This window comes from Pholis gunnellus, assembly GCF_910591455.1.
Source record: "Pholis gunnellus genome assembly, chromosome: 20".
Taxonomy (NCBI): domain Eukaryota; kingdom Metazoa; phylum Chordata; class Actinopteri; order Perciformes; family Pholidae; genus Pholis; species Pholis gunnellus.
Genome location: NC_136547.1, coordinates 11,968,053 through 11,993,714, shown reverse-complemented (window position 1 = coordinate 11,993,714; position 25,662 = coordinate 11,968,053). Strand labels below are relative to the sequence as shown.

At 40.0% G+C, this 25,662-nt stretch overlaps 1 protein-coding gene across 1 annotated transcript in view; it reads left to right on the top strand.

Moving 5' to 3' along the window:
- Nucleotides 1-5,882: 5,882 nt before the first annotated feature.
- The window catches only part of vipr1b (vasoactive intestinal peptide receptor 1b), a gene marked incomplete at both ends in the record, with an annotated part of 33,272 nt that continues 13,492 nt past the window's right edge, over nucleotides 5,883-25,662 (top strand). Inside the window, 4 exons of the mRNA XM_079181082.1 lie at nucleotides 5,883-5,936; nucleotides 12,729-12,819; nucleotides 15,264-15,374; nucleotides 23,401-23,501. Of these exons, the coding sequence (XP_079037208.1) occupies nucleotides 5,883-5,936; nucleotides 12,729-12,819; nucleotides 15,264-15,374; nucleotides 23,401-23,501 (357 nt within the window). The remainder of the gene's footprint in view (nucleotides 5,937-12,728; nucleotides 12,820-15,263; nucleotides 15,375-23,400; nucleotides 23,502-25,662) is intronic.

Genomic DNA, 25,662 nt, shown 5'->3' with positions numbered 1-25,662 from the left:
ATTTCCACAGAAGAAGAAATAACTGTCTACAGCCATGTTAGCAGCTCTGCGACGCTGCACTTGGTGCAGAATGCTAACTATAGCATGCTAACATACCCACGATGTAATGTTTACCATGTTCACCATCTTTGTTCAGCTTGTTCAGACACTATAATACAAACGTAGCTTCACCTTGGTTAGCTGCCATCAATAGGCATAAATACATTATTTGTATTAGTTTTACTGCATTGATTTCTTCAGTTCAGCTGGTTTTCCGTCTAAAACAATCAAAGTGAAAGAAGTTGGAAAGAAATGATGATTTTAGGTGAACTAAAACAGACCAACTCTGATTGATTGAGATGGTCTCAAAATGTCAATACGTGTGTCTCGGCGGCTCAATTTCAGGTGTCGGGACAAACGTTCAGGCCAGATCCAGATTTATTGTTTGAGTCCAAAACAAACCGTTCTATTTCATGAAGGCTTTCTGAAGTCATTTTTCCTCTTGTCTCAGATCTCTGCTGGCCCGCTGCTCCTAGAGGGCTCTGTTGACTCCCAGCAGTTTAACAAATGTTACTCACCAGTGGAGCTGACACACAAGTGTCACATTTCATATCAACACTTGAGAGAATATCTGACCAAGTGTTCACTTGATCAAATTCAGCAACGGGTTGGAGCGTTTCTGACCTTGAAACCTGGACACAGAAATGTATTGCACTGTTATCCTGCCTGTATTTCACGATGTACTAAAGGATTATGAGTTTTGTTAAGTTTTGGTATCTGGCAGGTGATTGGGGGAATGAAAAGCTGCTCACACAGATGTGATATTATAGTCACTGGACTATAATGTTATCACTTTAACTGGCAGAGCTCTGAAAAATGGAAGCTGTTGAACAAAAACCTTCAGCTTGAATATTGTTATTGACATAATTTGACGTCCGCAGCTGTTTTCACTTGTATACATCATGTCAGGATTATAGCAGTTGAAATGAATGAAACTACATTCAGTATAAAAACACAAGTATCAGGTGAATGTCATTAAGAAATTGAGCCTTATGAGGAGCTACACAAACTGTGAACGACAGAAAGTCTGATCACGCATCTGATCATCTTAAATAAATTAAATTTATGAATACAAAAAGTACTTTTACATTTGAGTCCAGTCGTGAGTTCAGCTGTGTGTCACGCCAGCAAGCAAATTTGCCACCACGGAAAACAATGCCAATAGAAATATATTTAGTTATTTATATTAGGTTATGGTCATTTCACGTATTTCTGTGAGATCACATTGAGATATTGCTTTGCCTGCAGCTAACATCACCTGGACCCGGATAAACAATGGAGTACGAATGGATAGATGTATTTACAGACTGCTCGCCAATGTCAACCATTAAAGACCGTGTGTGTAGCGCAACTGGTCAGATCTGAAAACACAACATGCATTTTTATGTTCACTTCTTTAATTCCTGTTTGATAAATGTAATATTTTCTTTCTGCCCCACATTTCCCCTCCAGACATTGTGAAACTGCAGGTCCTCCAATTACGCTTGAAGGCCATAACCATTTTACACTCCAGAAGCAATGATTACATGAGGCCGAATGTGAGGTCTGAGTGTGAAACAGCATTCAGCCGAACCACTTCTCCCTCTGGGAGGTGTGAATGAGAAGCGGCTCTCTGTTAAGACACAGATGAACCTGGAAGAACTCAGGATTTTTTGGAGGAGGATACAGTGACACTGGCTTTGGTACAGTCACCTCGCTCCTACTCGGCATCATTTTCAAATCATTCAACCGAGTGAGAGATACTCTCATCTTATCAGGACCGTTGGTAAAAGCTTCTTGTGCTGATTGCAGATCAAGCATGCTGTCTTTCTATTGGGTTACTTACTAAGTCTGTCAGCTGTAGCTCAGTGATAACAATCATAAAGCTCACACCTCCTCTGGCATCAGTGGTCTGATGATTTCATGATTGCCAACTACATTCTGAGAGTAAATTAAACTGGTGAAGAAGAGGCTCTCCGTTTGTCCTTGAGGAGGTGTCGCAGTAATTTCCCCATTCAGACTCAGATTGCTTATCAAATCGTTGCAGATTGTGTTTAAAAGTCTTGCATTCAAAAAAATGTGTACAGTATGTAAGTATTGTCAGTAACATTAAAGTATGAAAGAAAAGGAACTATTCACCAGCCGCTGTTAAAGCACAATTGTCTCTGTTTTTCAAATGTATACATTTTCTATTGATATTCCAACAACATTATCATGAATATCTTTTGTCCACAATAGTCATGTAGATCAAACTTTCCACCGCTGGCTTTGGCTTTGTGTTTGGTGTATGCAGAGACAAACATAAATGAGAATGTATTGCTAGAATATAAGACAATGACAGCAGAGTGGCCGTACCACAGCTGGCAGGCTGCTCCTCCATACCTCACCACAGAGAAAATCAAGTGGTTGCTGTCACTGTCCCTTTATTACATTATGATTTGGTACATCTCCCCTGCAAACAGCACAGAAGCCAAAGTGCAAACGTACCCTTTAAGACACGAGGAGCCTTCAAGCAAAGAGAGCTTATCCTGAGCCTCCAGACCATTCTGAACGCTGGATATTGAGGTTTGGCACTCGGACATAAACGCGTGCCTCCATTACCGAGATGCAAAAACTTCCCACAGAGCCAACTGCCTTGAACCGTGTGTATGGAAGTGTATCTCTTTTGTAAACCACACAAAAGCTGAGATATGAAGTCCATACAAGGCTTTTATGCAATGTATTTCTCTTCCTCAAATGGTAGCGTATATACTTGTTACGTTGTGCATCGCCAGGCTGATCTTTCGGCTGTGAACATCACCGAGGGGGCAGCCTGGAGCAATTGTTTTATTTGTATTAGGGGGCAGGAAGTGCTCTTCAGTTTGCTCACTGATTCTAGCAGCTCAGATAAAACCGTATTGATTCCACAATTTAATAAAAACTTGGAGTATGTCTTTGATCTTTAGATTGCGAAACAAGAAAGAGCGCGAGGGCTGCGAGCTCCCACATGATCCTTCTTCTTCCTCCGGAGATTGACAGCAATTGTTTAAAACAATATTTGCAATTTGTCGCAACACGAAGAAGCATCAAGCATCCTAAACAGCAGGACTTTCAATTCTAGCTTGCAACTTTATTCCAATCTCACCTCGAGCTGTGTTTCTATCGCTGTCCTCTTTTGTGTCTCTGCTGTGAAGCTGAACAGCTAATTAAAAACTCTGGTTGGAGAGTTTTTCATTCAAACCCAATATTAAGGTTCAAGGTTTATCTTTGTGGTCGTTCTACAATACACGATTGCAAAAATGATATGTGGTGATGTATGAACACAAAACGATGTAAAATGTGTGCATGTGTTTCTCATGAAAAATGTATGCGAGTTGGCCAAAAGACGCAGGTGTGGAAACTCGCCTCCAATTTCCCCTTCCTCTAGTCGCTCCGACCCGGCTCTGTTTGTGTGTATGTTTGAATGACAAGTTAACAATGGCATTCACCAACACACATAATACGACACACGAATGCTTCACCTTCACCTTTGGTTGAAGCTTTTTTTTTGAATAAACATATGGCAGTAAAGAGATGTTGCTTAGTGCCTCAAATAATAAACAATAGCCCCAGTGGTGGGAGTACTGGGCAAGTATTGTGAGGAGATAATAACAGCGGTCACAATGATGACAGACATATTGCAACCCCAGTTTCACGCTGTTAAATTGTCCTGCTTTATTGTTTGAAACACACAAATACATTTGGATCTGCTTTGAGAGCAAAACCCATAACACCATTTTTATGTTTTATATTATGTGCAGTTACATGCCGGCAAAACTCCCATCACACATTGACATGGCTGACAGTAACTGTGAGGCAAAGGTGAAGGGTATTTAATATTTGATATGAAGTTAACTGATCATCTGTCTATCATAATCGAAAGAGAGGGAGTCAAAATGACCATTCAAAGGATTTATATGAATCCCTCTTGCTCCACTTTCTACAGTTGGCTCCACTCTTTAAAAAGGTGGTTCTTTATCATTCATTGCCTCTTCAGTGTGGATCAGTCCTGTCAAAGCAGCACCAGATGAATAAAAATGAATAAAAAAGAAAGAAAGGCAGCATGATAGACTTGGACCATGAAGTTAGTGATCTCACAAAACCAAAAAGATGAAATGAAACATTTTGTGTTGTTGTTTTGGCTCGTGCAAAGCAGATTTCCCATCAATATTAATGGGCGGGCTCATGATGAGAAATGCCTCGCAGGGTGAACCCGGCCTGTCACAGAGACTGAGGATGAAGCTGTGCTGTGAGGTCCGGTCAGCTGTGAGTGGAGGTCGGTCAGCGGTGACGCTGACAGCATTGAGCGTGGGACTGTGGCTGCAGAAGATGGAGGAGATGGATGACCGATGCTGCAGCCAGTAATGCAGGATGGATGCAGCGGTGTAGTGCAGCGGACAAATTGTTTGTGACAGATTGTTGAGGTGCTGCAAGGGTCTGTAATTCATTTCACCACTCTTCCTTTGACCCACTAAAGCCTACTTTGTCACCACCTTCCTCAACTTTTCTTTGCGCCTGAGTCACACAAATTACAATTCACATTTGAACAAAGTGGTGGACACAAAATCTATCTTCCCCTCTCTCTGTTTTGATGTTTTGTTGATGGCTTAGGTAAGGATTTGCACGACATCTTATTCCTGATTGCACCTTTCTCATCATTATGCATTAGGCAGGTTGAAAGAGGATGCGCCAGTGCAATTTGGGTAATGGACTTTTTATCATGCAAAGCAAGCATCTGTTTCGTGGATTCCTCTCTGTATATTTGTGAGCCCTTGTCTCACAAATCATGCAGCTTTATTACCACATTATGTTAAAGAGCTGCTGGACACCCAGAAGTCCTTTTAGCTCTCTGCCTCTGACTGTCATTATTATCCATATTTCTAACATCATATCTCCAAACTGGTCAGCAATACAGACTACTTCAACCGGTATCTGTTGGAAAGTACTAGGTGCGTTTCCATCCACCTGTTTTTAAAAAGTAAAAAAAAAAAGAGTGGAAATGCTAATATATGATTAATTAAGAAATAAGTATGTTTCAATTGAACTTTGTTGCATTTTGCTGTAATCGATGCACCAACTTTTCCACCTCAGACTAGCATACAAAACTATTTTTGCAATATTTTGAGGCTGTTTCGTTTTTGTTTTTTCGAATTAAATAGTTAATTAATTAAGCATGTGACTCAACTCACAAAAGAAGAAAACATTCCTCAAATCAAACATATATTCCATCACGTTTTCTACATTTTGTAAAAGCGATTTGAGGTCACGCTGCAACTATTTTAATTACGTCTTCTTCGTTAGTTTTCTTCTTCTGCAGTGGGTAAAATGGCAACTGACAGGAGAATTTGCGCCACCTACCGCTCATCTCCATGAACTCCTGATATAGAAAAATACATTCTCTTTGCAAGAAGTTCCTAAAATTCGTTTAAAAACAACAACAACTGCACTACATTTGGTTGACAGGATAAATCATGTATCAAACAATAATGAATACGCGTCTTCTTACTTCTTTTACCACATTAGTCCGCCACCAGCAGCCCGACGGCGTTAACACCAAGCCGCCTCCTGTGAAGGTGGAGTTCGATGGTGTGGAGTCGCTCCAGAAGGAGAGGTGGAGGCTCAGTGATACAGATGCAGCTTCTCCTGCTGGAGGAGCGCACAGAGAAAAGCGCAGTCCGATGGAGCGGCAGCAGCGGTTTATCGCACACTACTGAACGCACGTAAACACAGCGTCGCTGTCTTCACACACACACACGCGCACACACACACACTTTAAGGTGTTTACAAAGGAGTTTTGCAGATATCGAGGAGGCTTTAATAAGAAAAGTGTCGCACTGAGAGACAGGATGGACGCCTCGCAGCTGTTCTTCTTATTGCTGTTCTACGGACATCTGCCAAAAGTAAGTCTAACAATATTGTGTCCTTTATTTTAAAAGTGTCTTTGTGGGGAAGAGTCAGCTGAAGTGAAGAGCTTTTCGTTTTTATAAAGCCACTTTTAACACTGAGCGAGCAGGCGCGAGATGAACCTTTCTGACAGACAGATGAGTTTGGAAATCATGATTCAGCTTGTTTTAGGATTTCTAAAACAACACATTTTGCATCTGTCTATTTTGCAGTAAGCTATTGGTACAATGTAAAACGTGTTTGGTCCCTGCGTATTTATACTGATATATCATCTGGCATTTTAACCTATTTAAGCAATTTTACTTTTTTATTAATTTATTTTATCTCAATCCATGATGTCTCCTGCCTGAAACATCTGACTTTAATTAAGAATTCAGAAACATATTTCATCCCAAATGGTGAGATAGTCATTAAATACCCGATCTTTGAAATTCAATAACACGTTGTCTGAAGTCAATCCCTCTATATCAGAGAGGTTTATTACCTGCTGGTTTTGTGACTTGTGAACAAAGATCTCGGTTTTAATGACAATCAGATAATTGGTTGATCAGACGCCTTTTCAATTAGAAAGAAGTAGCCTGTTTGTTTTAATATGCTAGTAAATTAGTATCTGGTGAATACAGCTACATGCAGAAATATATTCATCTCATAAATATCTCTCTTCTCCCATGTATCCTAGGCCACAGCAATTTAACTGAACTACATTCTCAATTATTAAATTCACTTGTGTGCTCTCTCTGGGTTTAGATTATTGGAGGGAACTCCTTTGAGCATTCCCACTTTCCGTCAGTGCATTAGTGCTTCGCTGCAGGGCATTTTGTGTGCACATGAGGGTGTGCCCTAAATCTTTGGTCTTTTCATTAGGCTTGTTAAAAACCAAGTGTCCCCTGCAGTTACGTCTTATTTTCCAGAAAGGGCTTCATCTCCATTAAGAAATGTCAGAAGTGCTCTGCTGCTGTTCCTCTCGCTGCACGACTCCTGACTTCTGCATCTCTCTGACAGCCATCAGTGGGATTTCAGTGATCAGGAATGACAATGCTGTTTGTTACAACTTCAGAAATGTGTGAAAGAAAATGGAAAAGAAGTCTGATTCTAAGTAGTTACACATTTTGGCCCGTGGGTACTGGATGTGTCTTTGGGTGGATTTTAGTCATTTGACACTCAGCATGGCTTCCTTTAAGGCCTTCACTGAAGCTCTTTCCAGGCAGAATAGACTGTGAACATCCAAATGTCTTTCTCCTCACTTCTGACAACCCCTCAGACGTCTGGCTTTTGAAGATCAACCAGATATGTCATTTGGTGACATATTTTAGTGGCTCTTATAGGCACCAAAACATTTTGCCGGGGACGATGTGCTGCTTCCATGCATGTGCTTTCCACGGTCCTAAGTGCCTGCTTTACAATTACACAATAATCTGACACGTTTCATCAATATTTCTAGTGAGGAAATGTGATGTTGAGAGCACAGAAAATCCCACACGTGGTTAAAAAGTGCATGTCAGTGGCTGCTGGATGTCACCGCTGGATGTCACATCACCGCTGGATGTCTGTTTAACACAATGCAGATGGGAGAAGAGAAGATAGGAGGGTGGGCGAGAATGACTTCTCCTTCCTGCCTCTTTCCAAACATGAAACCACCCGAAAGAAACAACAAAAAATGTTTTTTAAAGATATAATCAGATACCTTAGTTTAGACTATGCCAACTTATTCATTATTAAACAGCATGTTAGTTACAAGTTAAAGAAATAAGTCATCGCTGTCTGTCTGTGCTCAGACTTTGGACTCCGTTTATTCAATATTCACCTCTAAATCCGATTTTGAGATTTTTTTATTGGAACCTAACACACTGGTAATTTTGGTCTTGATGTTTGTTTGGCTGGAAAAGTGTTTAATCAAATTCTGCCCAATTCAGCGGCTAATGAACCCCAAGTGAAACCACATGAGGCTGAAAAGTTACACGCATGCGATGTAGATGCTGCTCTCCAGTGAAGCGTAGGATGGCGATAAACACATTACTCTGCATTGTGTGGCCACGCACACAGACACAAGCTTCTTCTTTCATCTTCCTGTCAGCTTGCCTCGCTTTTTATTTGATCGTTATCTTGTACTCAAGCAAAGCAAGACCGGCAGCCTCTTGAAATGACAGCAATCACTAAAAAACCCGAAGCAACGAGCCCGGCAGCCCTCGTGATGAGCTCTCCGCTAACAAACTATCAAAGCTGGCAGGTATTTATGGGATGTTTTGCTCATGGAGACACTGTGTGTGTCCCCAAGGCTTTGCAGAGGTCCACTTATCATCTGCATAGTTTGGGATTGACATTTTGATTTATTGCCCACTACAGTAGAAATCATGGCTGTCCAAAGTATTGATTCCATCAATTATAAGTTTTCAACCGTAGGTACTTTATATTTATCATCAGCTTTTTAAGCTCAAGCATAAATCACCAGGACAGGACCTTTTTTTTCCTGTCTGTTGTATCTTCATACATGAGGAAATGTTATTATTTTGTTATCATTGGTCTCCCTCTTTGTGTGTTCTGGCTCTATTCACAATATACAGGCTTAGTATATATGAACTAATAAACTATCCATGCAATGAAGAGAGCTTGATCCAGCAGCCTACAGTACAAGTCCATGCACACATTCCAGTATCATGTCTGTTCCCCCCTGATGAGGGACTTTGTTCCTGTTTTTCTACTGTTTATGCAGCATTAGGGGGAATTTCAGGTTTGTTGCCACTGGTTTGTATTTCCCAGAAGCCAGAAGAAATGAAAACAACGCCCCACTTTATATCAAATCAAACGGTAAACCTGGGTTGTTAGCTTGTTAGTTTTGAGGAAAAAAAACACAGTCTGTGCCTTTATTTTAAAATGTCTTAATTTAAGTGTTCCACATACAACACAAGCATCATGATGAGGTCTTTTTTTCACAGCAGACATTTTGACCTGTCATAGGAAAAAAGCACAGGTGTTACTAACGATGGCTCCGTTATATTCAAGTGTGGCAGCGTGACAATGAGTCAGCATGTAAAATAAAGGAGGAAGCCATTGTTAATTAAATTATTTAACACCTCTGCTCTTCCTACTGTGGCTACACCTAATTGTTTTTGCTGTTTTTGGCCACTAGGGGTCAGTGTAACAAGCTGAACGTCGATAAGGCTAACATGTTAGCAAACAATTGCCTCGTTCACATCCAGTGAAAACCAATAGCATTTATTTGGAGTCTGGTTTCTGGCCCAAAATAAGTCCAATAGTCACTCTCCTCTATAAATATCTATTCAGTATCTATAGCTGCTCACCCGGTGTTTAGCAAAGTTAGTAGCTAAACACTGTACACATGTTTTCACTTCCGGTTCGCTTGTCTCAAAGTCAAGGTTTTTTTTTTTTTTAAATATGTTTTTGGTTAGATACCTGAAATAAGGACTGTGGTGAACAACAGCTTAATAAATGTATATGTTTTGTTTTACGACATAAAATATGTCAGTTAATACCTTACTTGTGAATTTTGAAGCTTTTTGTGTCGTAAAAATGCTAACAAGGGGTTTAATGACACTACTAAATGTCATCGCGCTGACTAGTCCACCTTTATCTTAGATGTGAAGTCATGCGACTGTGGTGTAGTTCGTTTATAGCCTTAATGTTAAGAGTTTTACAGAGTGGCCCACACTTATTCTGTTATGGCCCATAAACAGCATGACATTTAAGTTAAAAAACATAAATAGTAAAGATCCTAAAACTAGACCTTGACTCATTGACCTTCTAACACGCTTTGAGACTATATAATCATACAGGACTCTTCTTCCTTCCTTCCTTTAAAGAGCTTTTGTGGCACCTGGAGCAGTCGCCCTCCTTGATTTTATCATTAATAATATATATATAAATATATTTATATATATAATATAATTTTCATGAATCAAACTTGTACTTAAATAATGTAACAGTAGCTCTACTGGATATTAGCATTACAGCGGTGATGTTAGATACAACTCACTGATAGACCAGGTTGAACAGGTTGTAGAACGTTCTCTGTTTTAAATTCACTGTGACCACAACGTTTTACCCTCTGAGGGTCTTTTAGACTTAAATCCCGTCTTCAGTGCGCCGCTGTTACGCTGCCCGACAATACATGTCATGCTAATAAAAAACAAGGTTACCAAAGAGTCTGACCAACATGAGATTTCCTCCTCCGCCCGTGTTGCTCTGCACAGATAATGTTTGCAGATTAATGTCCTGCCTCCCGGCCTGTGCTGCTGCTGCTATTACTTCAGGATATGTTGGATTTTCTGCTGTAATCGGTTGCAGGCAAAGACTCCTGTGAGCAAAGTTCCGTGGGTTGTGATAGTGTCAAGACGACCTCATCAGAGGGGGGAGAGAGAGTGAGTGAGGCAATGACTGAGGCTCTGAAATGTTGTGTTGAGAAGTGATAACATGGAGGTATGGCATAGATGTCTGTTGTTTACCTACAGGTAACTGTTGCCCTTGATGCAATGTTGTAATGCTTGCAAGTAAACCGCTCATTCGGCTGTTTGGTTAATAGATTTAGCTACAGCAGTATATTAGGAAATCTGCTCCCGAGGAGAGAACTATTTAGGATGATTTTGGACTGTGGATGCATGTGATCAGTGTTGTTAAATTATTTTTGTACCATTGGTTACTCCGGATGTAGATGTTGTTTCCTTGTGATTATCTTTGGGCTCTTTATTGTAGATTCTTATTACTTTATGTTTTAGGGACATCTTATTTCCAATATAGAGACACAACAGCTACTGGCTTGATGTTATTCTATCTGAACTGCACAGTTCTTACCTTTACCCTTACATTTTTGTATATTATATGTATAAATGGGCTTTTCTTATAAGCAACATAACTGGGCGTTTTTGTGTGGATTGGATGGTGCGCTGCTAATATAACGTGACTGTCATGTGACCAGAGCTTATGTGTTTAAAAAGATGGCGTCTGTTGATGTTACTGATGAGTGTAAAGAAGAGCATTAGTTTGAAACGTCACTTATGGACGTGCTAACAAATTGCATGTTATTTATATTTTCATTGATGTGGTTTAAAGCAAAAAAAGTTCAATTACATGGTTTGAAATTCCTTAAGTTAAAATCCAGAATTGATGAATATGCATTTGCAAATATTTCAAAAGTTTAACCACTGGACACAAGATCTCTCTTTAGAGCTCACATTTAGATGTCACAAAGTCATACTCGTTCGTACACAACTTATAAGTTGAGCACAGAGAAACTTCAACAGATGAATGTGAAAACATCTAGTATCAAATTCTGCACATGTTTCACAATCTGCTTTTCCAAACTTGTTCATGGCCATTTTTCTGCTTGTTTGACTCTTCCTCCTGCCCCCACTCGTATCTCTTAATCTGACTCCAGTCACTCCCTCCTCTTCAATAACCTGTTCCCACTTCCTCATCAGCCCACCTGCTTCCCATTATCCCTAATCAGCCCAGCTGTACATATACCAGTTCATCTCCACTTGTTCTCAGTTCTTCAAAGTTAATATGTTATATCTTTGATTCATGCATTGATTCAGTAACAAATTCTTCATATTTATTTCTTTTTTTTACAAACAAGAACCAATTTAATTTCAATAATTTGATTTAAAACAAAACATTCTACACATTCTCCATGTCAGGTGACTGTAACACTGTTGGAATTGAGTGTCTGAATTAGCGCGGCATCATCTGCTTCTTGCAGAAATTCTATTTTGTGTTGACGCGTTCGTGTGCTCATAAATATTCCTGCACCAAAAGATATCAAGAAGTACAACAGGCCTGCAAGATAGTACACTTACTCCTTGTTGTAAATGATGAACGAAGTGTTTTTCTGGGTTTATTCTGCCTCATTACATTGACTCATTACACTAACATGCATATGCTCAACAAGGCTGTGAGAGACATTAAGAACAAGAGCGTTGCTGTTGCTCTCAAAGGTGTCCTTTTTTTTAATAAATACTGTTTGGTGTGTTCATCTTATCGGAGGTGAGCAGCGTGCTACAGACTGCTGTTTACATCAGTGTCGGGTGCATTGGGAGCTCAACCCTGGACTAAACGGGGCATTTGTGGATGATTGATGAGGATCATTTTGTGTTTGACAGCTGCACCTTGGTGGTGGCGGCTCATAAAACAGACAAATAAAGACATCTACAAGGACCAATTAGCAGAACACGAATTGTATTAATATCTTATGCGCTTCTTGGCTGCATCGCTCTTCTCTTCTTTGACCTTTTACTGCCTTGAGTCTTGTATGTGTTGTAGCTTTGGTAGCAGGGTAAAGCTCCTTCTTGGGAGTTCATGAATTCGCTCTCTTTCTCCATCTCCACTGACCTTCTCAAGCTACTCGCCGCTCGTCTTACACATTTCCATTGACCCACCGGCTTTTCCGCCATGCGGCTGTCAGCCCGCATTTTTCAGCCTTTTTGTTGACACAGATGAACAATCGCAGTAGATTACTCAGTGGCTCCCTTCTCCACTTCCTAATCCGTTTCCATGATAGCATCTATTTGCCAGGCAAGAGGGATTTCAGAACATTTCTGTGTATTATTAGCCGGGGGTTCGCTGTAATAGGAAAACATGGCATGAGAGGCCATCGCTGCAGGAATGTGCTAGAGGGAAATGCTGAATAAAACATTTACTGGCACATATTCACTGGGATGTCACCCGTCGGCCGGCCTCAACCTCACCGGAAATGAATTCTTTCAGCGCCTAATTGCGGTGTGATGGAAGCACGTTGGATTCTTGACACCTAAAAGTGCTTTCTGCCTCTTCCACAGGTGTTGTCGGTGCAGATGTGCGACGTGGTGAACGAGATCGAGCTGGAGAGACAGCGCTGTGAGGATACCTCCTTTGGGAACGTCTCTTCAGGTCATTCTAAAAAAAAAACAATTTTCCTCTCTCTGTTTACGGTGTTTAGGCTATTTAGAGGAAATAAGAAGTGAGGTAAGGTAATACGGTGTGGCAGTTTATAGATGAAGCACTATTATAGCTGGCAGAAATACAATTGCTCATTTTACCGCAGACGACTATTACAATCACGTCTTAGTTTAACGTAAAGTAAGTCAGAGTTGAAGGGTGGCGTTTTCACTTTTTGCACCCATGAGACTTTTTCTCAGGAGTGCGTGGGTGTAACTTTGTTTGAATGACATCTCCCAACTCTCCTGTTAGTTTTTTTGCACCTAATACGATGGGACAAATTACACCTTCACCATTTTTATTGCTGTACAGATCTTAAGAGCCCTGTTGAGTCCAAAATCACTCCCTTGTTCACTCTTACAATACTCCCTAACAGGCACAAAATAGTTTGAGGCAAAGATGCTGCGTGTGGTGAAAGACAACTAACTCTTACTGCTCGACTGCAACCCTTTGCATAAAGATTTCTACACAGACATGATACACATATTTACATGGTGTTGACGTACACTTTTGAAGATCTACTAAAAAAAAATCGAAAGAAGACGCTCTGAATACACAGCTTGCCTGAGAGTCATCACGTTTTTGAGTTTTCTTCAGTGTCAAAGAAACAAATACAGGCCAAGAGAGGCTTAAGTTGTCGTCCACAGCTTAATAACCAACTCCATAGCAACGTTTTACCTACGGTTTACGTTACCCAAAGCATTGTGGGAGCTGTAATTAGAAGTGAAAGCGTGATTATCTCCCAAACTGAAGTCAAAGCAGAATAATGAGTGCTTTCATTTGGCAGAGACACTTTGGAATCATCGTCATTTTTCATCATCCCTGACAGGCGTAGTGTCACACAGTTAAAATATTCACATCTATAAAATGTTGAGCATTGCATTGTGGGCCTGAATGGAGGTCTAATCAGCCACAGTGATTAAAAACACCTGTGTGAGCGTGCAGAGCCATTAAAGCCAGTGAGGGAAGGACTATTTCCTGATGGACATGACAGCAGGTTAAAGCATTAAAATAACCTTGAAGGAAGTTATGATTGGATATTTAGGCCATGAAAGTATTTAAAGATAACATCAGTGTCTGTCATAGAGAAGTGAAGTGAGAGTTGAACATCCATGGTTCACCCACTGTATCTGCCGGAGTAAGAGTCCGACCTCTACTCTGAATAAACATCCCTCAGAAATACAGCATATATCTCCATATGGGCTCGTTTAAAATGAGGTACTGTACATACTGCAGAGTGCATTAAGTGAATATACACAAACCGTGCTCCTTCTTATCTCTGCAATGACCCTCATCTCTCTTTTCCCTATCTGCTTCCTCAACAGGAAGGTAGCTCGCACAGGTCACATCACTAATAAATGAATTAGCAGTGTGTACATTCGTGAGGAACCATATGTTCACAGACTGTGGTTCTGCAACATTTTGAATATAGAGATGGTTCCTGCAATTCCTTTGCGTTCTTGAAAGAGAACCGGCATTGAAAAAACTATTTCTTGAGAGTTTATGCATTCGGGTGTCCAGCGTTAAAGTAGCACTAGATACACATACACACACACACACACACACACACACACACACACAAACACACGCACACATCATTGTGCAGAACTAAAGAAGAAGCTGTCTACACTCAGACAGAAATTCTCTCAACCTCAGCAATCAATCTGTCTTAGAAATGGTTCATCACTTGTGTTTTTATTTCAAACTCTGCACGGTGTTCGGACTTCAATTTCAAATACAGAAAAGATTGCAAAGAAAGTGTACGATTGCTATAAACTGCAAAATAAGAGTGTGATTCTACATTTAGTCACTAAAAAACCCCGTCCTATGAAAGATGCCTCAGTAGACGCAGTTTCATAGGAGACAAAACGACCAGCGGTCGTGGTGGTGCAGGTTTCACTTTTAAGCCAAATGCTCGTGGAAAAGGAGGTGAGATTGGGGACTTAAATTTGACCAAAATGAAATGTAAGGAATAAAAGGTTTTCTGAGCTATAAAAATGAGCCTTGAATAAATGGAAATACAGTCACAAAAAATAGAAGTGATTCTATAAAAGTGCAGTATATTTTGAGAGTTTGACATTGTTTCCAACCAGCCTGCACAGATATGAGCGACTAAAGGTCTTTCAGATGGATTTAAACCTATTGTTTGTGTTCCTACGTTTAACTGTTAACATGTGCAATATTTAAAGAACACAATTTTAATTGAAATGAGAGAATACGGACAAACTCAGAATGTTGTACCAAATGTGTAACGTAAACCAACATATCGATTATCTTTTTCTCTCTGAATTAAAACTGAAGAAATACTGCTGTACTGCACATGAGTCAAGCATGTATGTGTTTGTCCGTCATGCTATGAGTGATGCCGTGTTAACGCTACTGTCTCCTCCTGGCAGGTTGCCAAGGCATGTGGGATATCATCGCCTGCTGGCCTTCAGCCAGAGTCGGAGAGGTCGTTACAATAACTTGCCCCACTTACTTCAGTTACTTCAGCGACGAGCACAAAGGTAAACGCGTCCTCCTTTACTGAATGTAAATACAACATGCATGAAGAACGTGTTCTCTGTTATGTTTGTATCATTGTATCAAAAATGGATAAATGTTGCATCGTAAAATGAATTCAAAGCATGAAATTCAAGGAAGCAAATATCAATGTTCTTGGTGTAAATATCTGTTATTTAATCAGACTGTGTTAGTGGAGTAATTTATTTTGAGGCAAACAAACTTTTAGGCGCCGAAACTGAAACTTGTGCTTTCAGTTTTTTGCTATTAGCTCAGGGCTGGTCAATACATTTATATGTTTTGATATGAAGTGGATTTGCATACAATCAAGCCTTTGGGTAGATACTGACTGAAGATTTAATGTGTTGCTTGCATGCAAATGAGCATTTTAAAGCTATCAAACTGGTGGTTTCTCCATCACCTCCTGTGGACATCAGAACATGATTAGAAGCCCTACACACAGCCCAGGGGCGAACAATGTTCATTCATGAGCCTCTTGAAGAGCCTCATGACATCGTTGGTGTTTACAAGAATAAATTGTAAAATGTAACATCTTTTTACATTTGTCATCAATTCAAAGAGTGAGAATAATAGACCGCCCTCCTACTCTCCTATACCAGTGCGCCTTATCGTCAATGCTCTGATAAAAAAAATGTATCCATAACAGCGCTGACCGTATGAACTGTGTGGCGCATTAAAAAAAGAGATAAAATGTTTCTGCTATTTATTGTTAGTTCTCCAGCTACCTCAAACCCAAGATAACAGTTAATCCAGGTTACTGTAAAAACATGTGCACGTAAACTCAGTCGCAGATTACAGTCGGGGTCTAAGAAAACAAGGAGGAATCCAGCTCATCCTGAAACCGTTATTTTGGAACAAGCACAAGCGAGAGAGGGCAGGAAGAGAGATGATTCACTAACGTAAGAAACAAAAGAAAAACACTTTGAGATTGTTGAATCGCCTTTTGTCTACCAAGACCATACTTCCTTTTCAACTCTGTCTACTGCATTTACAGGGTTTGATATTATTCTTTATACACTTTAGATTGCTGAGAATATTTTAAATAAATCTTCTACCTTTCTGCCACTTGCCTCCGTTTCTTTGAAAAGCTTGTGTCCTTGTTTGTCACTCTCGCCGCGTCAACTCCTCCGTTGCCTGCACACTTTCAAGGACTTAAATCGCACATAAGTACTTGCATTATCAAAACTTTTGGTCTCTCAGCAACCTTAGACTTGCTTTTCTTCTTCAGTGTACCACAACAGCCTCTATTCTTGACTCTGGAGCCTTGGTGAATTCAAGAAAGTGACACTGACGTCACCATCGAACTGTTTGACCGCTGCAACGAATCCCGACACAATGCTGCGCTGCTCTCTATAGCGGGTAGAAACTTTCAGGAAGTGAAGTCGCAACAGATGAGTAAGATAGTAAGTTGAGGAGGCGATATGTTTGGCATTTAAGTGGTTTAAATCGACAACACGGTTTCCAGGCGATCTTCCCCTCACCAAGAATGCATTCATTCACTTTGCATGTGAACGTAATGTTAAGGAGCCGTAGCTTCCATTGGTCTGACAGATGATTACTCAATCAGTGGGCCATTTAAATAGACTCAACACTGCAAACAGGACGCCACTTAAAGGCTGTGTTACTTAAAAACAGTCCTGACTTTTTCATCCATCTCTGACCAGACTCTCCAGGTCTCATCTCCTCTCTCTACTGAATTTAAATTGTTGTTTTCACACTGTGTTTGTACGTATTAAACAAACTAAATAAAACCTGTTCATTTGTCAGCTTTAGCGGCGCTCTTCAGGCAGATTTTGTTACTTTCGGACAGAGTCAGGCTAGCTGTTTCCCCTCTTCCTCCGGTCTTTGTGCTAAGCTAAGTTAGCCGGCTGCTGGCTGTAGCTTCATATTAAACGTACAGACATGGGAGTAGTTTTACCTTTCATCTGTAGTGTATATAGTTTAGCCTCTCTCTGTTGATTTCCTGTGTGTTTAAGATGTTTAAGAAAGCTATATTTGCCACCTCCCCATGATACATTTGACCTTTTATGCTGCTATTTGCCCTAAAACCTCTCATTCTCTCCATCATCAGACATCAGACACCTGCTGTTTTCACTTATTGTCCAATTTCAAGGGGTGACCATATTTACAACCTTGTGGCTGCTGCACTCTGAAACAAACCTCCATCATATCTCATTTTTTTATTGTCCGGCTTTTGAGTTTTGAACTGGTTATTGCCATTTAGATGTTTTTTTCTTCTTTTTGTACTGCTCTTATGCTCTACACATAGTGAGACTTTTTCAAGCAAATTCAAAATGAAGTTGGCAGTATTGCAGGCTGAACCTGCAATAAGAGCAAAAGCTAGAGCAAACATTATGGGGGTTTCTTTGCCTGCTGTGCTGACTGACTGTAAACTCGACTTGAATGTCGGTTGTTGAATCAAACACACATCACATCATGGTGGACTGTGGTGCAGATCGGCATGAACTCCAGTTTTCTGCGATGCTGCCTGACCCAAACCAGTCCTTCAGATCCTTTCCCCTCCTCTCGAAGAGTCAATGTCAGATCTCTGCTGTTGAATATCAATTTCTTCTTTCCCACACCTCTGGACTATTCCCCTCCAGTGTCTTACCTGCTCCTCTTGTGCCTCTGACTCTATGACCCAGCATGTCAGTGCTCATTGTTTCCCCCTGAACGGGAGATGTGCTATAATCCAACTATTCATAACTGATGGGGCTTACAGACGTCATCTCACTGGGGAATATATACTGTACCACACGACCCTCTAATGAGATGAATAACATACTAAATTGGGAATATTTGCAGAAAGACAAAAGCGTCAGACTCTTTGATGTAAATGCACATTGTAATTTCTCTCTCTGTTTCCATTTTTGTTTCTCTTACTGTGCACCTCTGTGTTAACATTGGCTGGTTTTCACACTTTCTTCCACCTCAAGATACAATAAAATGGGGAATGAATCCTAAATATTGTTTTCCCTTGAATCTTGGTCACTAAAATTCTCATTTCTCCCCTAGCTGTGAAAATGATGAGTACATGCTGCTAACCCATGCTGTATATACATACCATAAATTAACTTTATTCCCCTTTTTATTTGTTCAGCTAATGGGGCTCATATTTAATGGACATGAGAGTGGTATCATGTTTTTAATGATTAAACATAATTGTGTTTCTTTAAAATGATGATACGGTGTAAATCATGATTAACTTGTACGTTTCTACTGCAACTTTTTCCATAATTTCTTTTCATTTTGTATCCCAGAACCTGAAATTCTGCTGCTGCCAAATACCTTTATCATATTCTATTGGTGTGAAAAAAGCAGCTCCATCACCTCTTAAACAGCCAGTGAAATTTGAAATATGGTCTTTCTCCCCAGAGCCATTTGTGCACGCATAGGTGTGAATTTCTTTCCGCTTCTGGGAGTGCGACTGCGCTCTTACGCACATTAGCATCTCAGAGTGTCAAACTTGAGTGTCAAAATTGGAGACACGGGGAAATGTGACATTTCATAAATAGAGGAAGTAGTTTAAAACCGAACGTGTACTGATGGCAGCAGGGAAGAGGCAAAAAAAAAAGACGGTAAAAATCAGAAAAGAAAGTGCTTTGAATGAAATTGTATGATGATGATGATGATAGACCCCCACTTAGGGTTTGAGTTTTTAGTAAACTGATCTGTGATAGCGGTTTTCAATTGGACACAGTATCAAAGACACTTTTACCACTATGATATATTTAAGGTAATTCGAACAATTTCTTTGTGAGGTGCGTCATATTCTCATCTAATTGGGAGCCATAAGAGCTCCAAAACGTTGTGCTGAACAAGCACTTTTTTTTCCTCTTAGCTTAGAATGAACACATAAATGATCACTCTGAGGCCTTTATTTCCCACTGAGGAAGAACTGAATAGATAGATGACAACTTTGTCATACTTACATAATCTACTAAATGATGTGTACCGTGGGAAACCCATGACAGTTTGTTTATTTTGCATGTTTAAATGTTCTCACAGTGATTAATGGTCTGAGCAATACGTTCACATTTGCATGTATAGTGCATTTTATGATTACCAATAACACTTTAACACTTGTCGGTAGCAACTAAGCAAATACATTTTTTCACATAACGTCCCTGGACATTGGCCATTTGTTTGTCAAAAATAAAGAAAACGACACATTTTGGAATACATTTTATTACATTTTATTTATTTTTTTCCTCAGCAATTCTTTTTTGCACAAACCACATCTTAGTTGTCTCTTAGATTTAAATCATGGACTTTACTTTGTGACTGATTTACCTTTTATTAAGGAAACTCAACAAGGAGAAATTGCTTTTACCTTGATTCACCTCAAAGTTTGCACATTCAGCACAAATACAAAATATTCTAAGTTGCAGTAAAACATAGCTGTAACAGTTCTAACCATCTTTTGGCCCAATAGTGGGTGTGTACAAAGCCATGCTAACAGACTTTCACAATAATATGTAATAATACACATTGTTTTCTTCTAAACTCTAAATTTCAACTAAATAGGTATTGCATTTATTTGTTCAGGACATAAAGTCTACAAATATGTATTTTTGACATGTTGCACTTCTGATTATAAAAGGCTAAAACATCACGACAAACGATACACATACATTTTCAGGTTTTCAGCATGAGAATATTCAGCAATTCATCATTTCTGTGCCATTTTGCAACTAAAGTTTTTCTTGCCAGTCTCATTTAGTGTTAAACTTCTCAGCTAGGCCGACATCACATCAATCAATCCTTTGTTGTGAGAGCAGACTCTGTCTGCTCGTCTGAGTGTTATACGCTTTGCATCTACAATCATATTATAGAAAAGAGTCTTTGTGTTACTCACATCTTTAATGTTGGAAAAGACAAAAAACATGTTTTTTTGGAAACCTACTGCGAAAGTAAAGTGCTTCGTAAAATCTCAATAATGGAAAAAGGGACTCGGAGAATGTTTGAATAACTCCTGTGAAGGCTGCACCGCTAAAAAGGATGACAGTGCGTGCAAATACTGCAGCAATTCACCTTCCGACTCAAGCCAAATATAATGAAAGAGAAACGGCTTGACATAAACTGTGCTGGAGAGACAAACAGACACCGCTCAGATAAATCTCTCTAAAACTCAAGAACTAAAGTAAAACTCTTTTGTACTCAAAGTTTAGCTCCCTCTTTCTTTCTTTTTTACTTTCTTTCTGAGTTGCAATCTCATCACAAACTCTGGCTCTGATGGCAGGTTGATATGTCTGCTGAGCTTTCCCCTTTTAGACATTTCCAGTTTAAGAGGAAACTCGTAAAGTCTGACTGATATGACCTGAAGGAGCAGCATGACAAATCTGTCCGTCTAGTTAGTCCTCTGTAAAATGAAGGCCAAAATATTTGACTTTACCATAAGAACATCCACAATAGAGTGTAACTTTAGAAATATTTTTTAGCCATGTTAGCAACATCCAGACTAGAATATCACAAGTATTGGGATGATCGCTGTGAAATTAATACCAACGTCCATTTTTCCTATAGTGCCATGGGGTTGACATTTGTGATTATGAGGGAAAAGTCTCCACTGTTGGGCTGGCTGTGTCAAATGTCATGGCATTCACGCCCCCCACAGGATGATTGCAATGACTTCTGTGTTACATTATCAAAAATTGCCAAAACATAACCAAAAATGATGTTGTCGTCAGCCTTACAGAGCTGCTGGGTTGTAGACTCTTCTAGTTTTATCCTTTTACCACTAATGGAGAGGAAAAGGTTGTTTTTTTTAATTAATGTTTTCTCTTAATCTAGTAGATTGAGAATACATTGACTCATGATTGGAATCTATTAGAACTGTTAGAAACCTAATAGGGAAACTGTATAAATCATCTGTGTATTGAGTTTCCAGGTAGACAGAGACAAATCCTGTGAAAGCTCTTTTTACCCGTTACAATAAGAAACCAAATCTGAAAACATGCCGTAGATCACTCATGTCTAATCAATCATCCCCTTCCTGTATCTCTGAGCACTACTGGATATGTTTCACTCAATTTATTGACAGGTTTTCCACAGAGATGGTCAGAGTGAAAAGAAATGTTCCCTCCATTGCTCATCGATGAAAATGAGTGATTTCAAGCAGGAATAACCTGACTTTAACTTTACTGTAGGTTTTGTTTTTAATGACAGCTGATGTGAAAAGAAATGCTGTCTCAGGTGACAGTAACCCAGCTTGGAGGGATGTCCTTATTCCTCTCTTTTTCACTTTAAATTATGTTTAGGATTTATTTAGCGGAACAAAATAAAAGCATGTAATCTTCCTCAGACCAAATTCGGAAATGTCGTGGTCTAAAAATAAAAGCTATAACCAAAGGGATCCAAATGTTCATTTATGTTAAATGTTTTGGTCAAATATCTTTCGTGTCACTTCTACTTTCAAAAAACAAAATGGCGACTGCCAAAATGGCGAACTCAGGACTTTATAATGGCAGTCCACAAATCAATGGGTGAGGTCACAGTGACTCAGTCCACTTCTTATATACAGTCTGTCTGCACATGAAAACAAAGCAATACTTTGTGAAGGATTGTCATGTGTAAAACTGTTAAAGCTGTTGCAAGATTCTGTCTGTGAAATGGCCTTGAGTTGAGGAGAACTCGTTCTTCCATTCTGCAATGCAGCAATAAATCTGTTGAAAAGACTACAAAATCTACTTCAGTCAGTGTTTCCATTCAGGATCTTTATCATTCAGGATCCTATAGGGCATGGACATTATGGTGTGGACCAAACCATATTTATCATTCAGGATCCTATAGGGCATGGACATTATGGTGTGGACCAAACCTACACATCCATGAAAGTGGTTAATAAAGGAATGAATTGCAGACAAAATAAGGGGGAATTCACAAACATCATCCCAGCATACCACTCAAATACAACACCAGCAGCGACCGTAGAAAACACGACATTTCAATCACATGACCTCTTCCTGACTGAGCAGCACTTCTGCACAACAATCTCCTGCTGCTTCCCTCCACATCTCATCGCCTGCATATAACATTTCATTCTAATTGGCTAAGTTTACACAGAGCCACTTGTCTGTCAGCCACGTTGTGGTTGAGGTCTCTTGGGATAAGCTGTTTACATGAACCCCCGGTGCCCCACAAATAATGAATAAACCATTAATAAATGCCATGAATAAACCAAATGACAGACTATTTCTGGTGCTCTTCTCTCAGATCGGTACACCTGCAATTAAGTACAAAAAGTCTTTGGCAGCGAAATAGCAGGTTATTTCGAATGTAGGGGGAAGAAATGATAACCTTGGATTTCGTACAGTAATGCGTTAGCAATCATATCTTTCTTTTTGTGACCAATTTTTCCTTGAATTTTAGTTACAGACAGAGTTGCCTTGACTACGGAGGTTTTTAAACAATCCACAAAAGAAGCAAAAGAACATACAGCAAACAGGAGGAGAACATGCCAAAGGCTGTGCACAATCGTGATGATAGAGAATGAATATTAATACAAATGAAGAAAAGTGAAGCGCATTACATCACCAGCAGAGAGGGTCACGATTAAGTGCCAACAATGTCAAGTCAAGAATTAGAAAAATATGTATATGTATTGTAGAAACTAAATTAAAGGTAAAAAAAAAATAGATATAGAGAAAATATAGAAACAAAAGCTGGATACAAAGGACAAAAATCCCACTCCAGCTCGTCAGAAAACAAGCCTACAAACTACTCAAGTAGTCCTCTTTATATGTGCCTTTCTGCCGGCACAGATAATGCACAAGTCAGTAATGGCTCACATTAGCGGGAGACAGTCACACAGCGGTTTGAGGTTTTGTAGGTTTTTTATGCAGCGACCCAACAACCCAGTATATGAGGTCACTGACAATGTCACAGTACGTCTCACAGCAGTACGTGGAGTGTTGGACCAATTTCAGACAAAGTTGGTGAGCATGTAAATGGGAAATCTACTGTCTGGGTGGCTCTGACCTCTTTACTGTATGTCATCTCCATCTCCAGGCAACCTCTCCAAAACCTGCACAGCAGACGGCTGGACTGAGATGCATCCCATTGACATTGCCATGAACTGTGGATACAATCTTAACAGCACCAGCGATGAGGTGAGTAAAACACGGCCCTCTATAAGAGGCAGCAGTACAGATACCCAATGGTCCCATTGTGAATGGACTCAGCAGCACAGTGGGAAACCATCTCGAGAACCAGTGGGCAGGAAGACTTGAATTAGAACATCTTTCCTTTTCCCTGTGGGTGGGTGTTGTTGTTGTTGAGTCTATCAGGAAAATAGTTGGTGATTGTTGGTGTCACGACTGCAGTGTTTGCCTTTTGTTATGAATTGCAACAAGTGATTTGGTCAAATAAAATAAAAGTAACACAACAGCATAACACTCAAAAAACATTTGTAGCCTATTTCCAGGCTAGGGCTTTGAAAAACATTGGCTTTTATACTATTGGTGGAATACACGGCACATTTCAAGACATCCAGATGTACTTGATATATAAAATGTACTGTAAGAAATGTGCTTATTTGCGTTATTTTATCGAGTTATATTAAAAAGTCACTACCTCTCTTGTGTGTTACGTAGAAAGCTGGGGCTATCTGGCTTTAATTAGCCTATAGCCTAAACTAGCTTAGCACAAAACAGCTAGCTTGACTCTTTTCTAAGCTCCAAAATATGTTTACTAGTAACTGTAAAGCTCACTAGTTAACACATTATATCCATCCATTATCTTGAACCATTTATCCTGTTATCCAATCCCAGCTGACATTGGGAGAAGGGTACACCATGGACAGGTCTCCAGACTATCGCAGGGCCAACACATAGTGACCACTCACGCTCACATTCACACCTACGGGCAATTTAGAGCCCTTAATTAACCTATAAGCTGCATGTCTTCGAGAACCCGAAGAGAACCCACACTGCCATGGGGAGAACATAAAAACTCCACACAGAGAAACCGTCCAATCACACAAACAGAAATGTAACGCAGAAATTTCCAAATTTTAGCGGATGTCTGTGCAGAGTCTCAACCGATTGCCCGTTAGCCAAGAGAAATGTAATGCTCTGAACTTTCTGTAAAAACCACAAATTGTCATTTTTACATTCTGTTATGGACTAATCAATGATCATTTTATTTAGGTAGCTTTAGAGGTGTTGGTAGGTTCTTCTTTTTAATTTGGAGACTCGATTTCCAGTCTTGCTAGGTCTACCTAAGCTAGGCTTGCTAGCAGTGGAAACAAGCTGTCAACACAACATTGAAAAATTATCTCCTTTTTGGTTGATGTGGTGAACTTGTGAGCAAACAGTTGCCTACATGCACATCCAGCAGATATGCAGCAACATTAGTTTTCATTTGGACGGGTGTCTGGCACCTGATATATGCCGGTCCAGCATTTACTCTCCACACCAACTCCTGAGGGATCTATTTGTCTCTTTAGCTGCTAAATGCTCCACTGTGTTCAGCAATTAGTCACTAACTGTGTCTGTCTGGGGTGAAAGACCTGCAGGAGAACTGCAGAGTTAGGTGATACTTATCAGTTGGTTGGTAACAGAGCGGCTCCTTTCACATTACACATATCCTCGAGCCAGAGTCATTTTGAAAATATTGATGATAGCCAGTGAGACCCACAGACAAGACAGTGATATTGAACCCTGGCCAAAACATGTTGAACTGTTCCTTCAAGCTCCTAAATAAAGAGTGCACGTCCTAAAAACCAAATGTATTCTGACTGTGTTTAAAATGAATATACCGATAAGTCAACGTTCTTCAGTGTTTGCTGAAGACGGCACACGTCTTTGAAGCGCAACACACTTTTCACTGATAAGGCCGAGTCAGTTCATAATTCCTGCTTCTATTATCTGCATTATGAGTAATTCGGGGTTATTCATGCGGCCTTCAGGGTTAGGAAGGGAATAAATAGATCAAATGTTGCTCTTATTTAGTTCAGTTTGAATTCAGAGAGAGCTGATCTTGTCTGTGTTGATGGAGGTGGAGCAGGGTGAAGAGTGGATGTTAACTACAGGTGGTAAAAGCTTTCTGGGTGGGCACTCTGCTCTCTGAGGCGGCCTCATTAGTATGCCACATAGGAAGTCTGGAGGGACCTGGATGGTGAAGTACACTAAAAGGGATTCAATGTCCGTCCGTCTGCATACTTGATACCTCAGTGTGCCCCAGGATGCAGTGCTCTTAATCTCATTTTCATCAAGCAGAAAACATGCAGTGCCATGGCAGCAACATTGTGAGGCTACTCTGAAAAGCTCC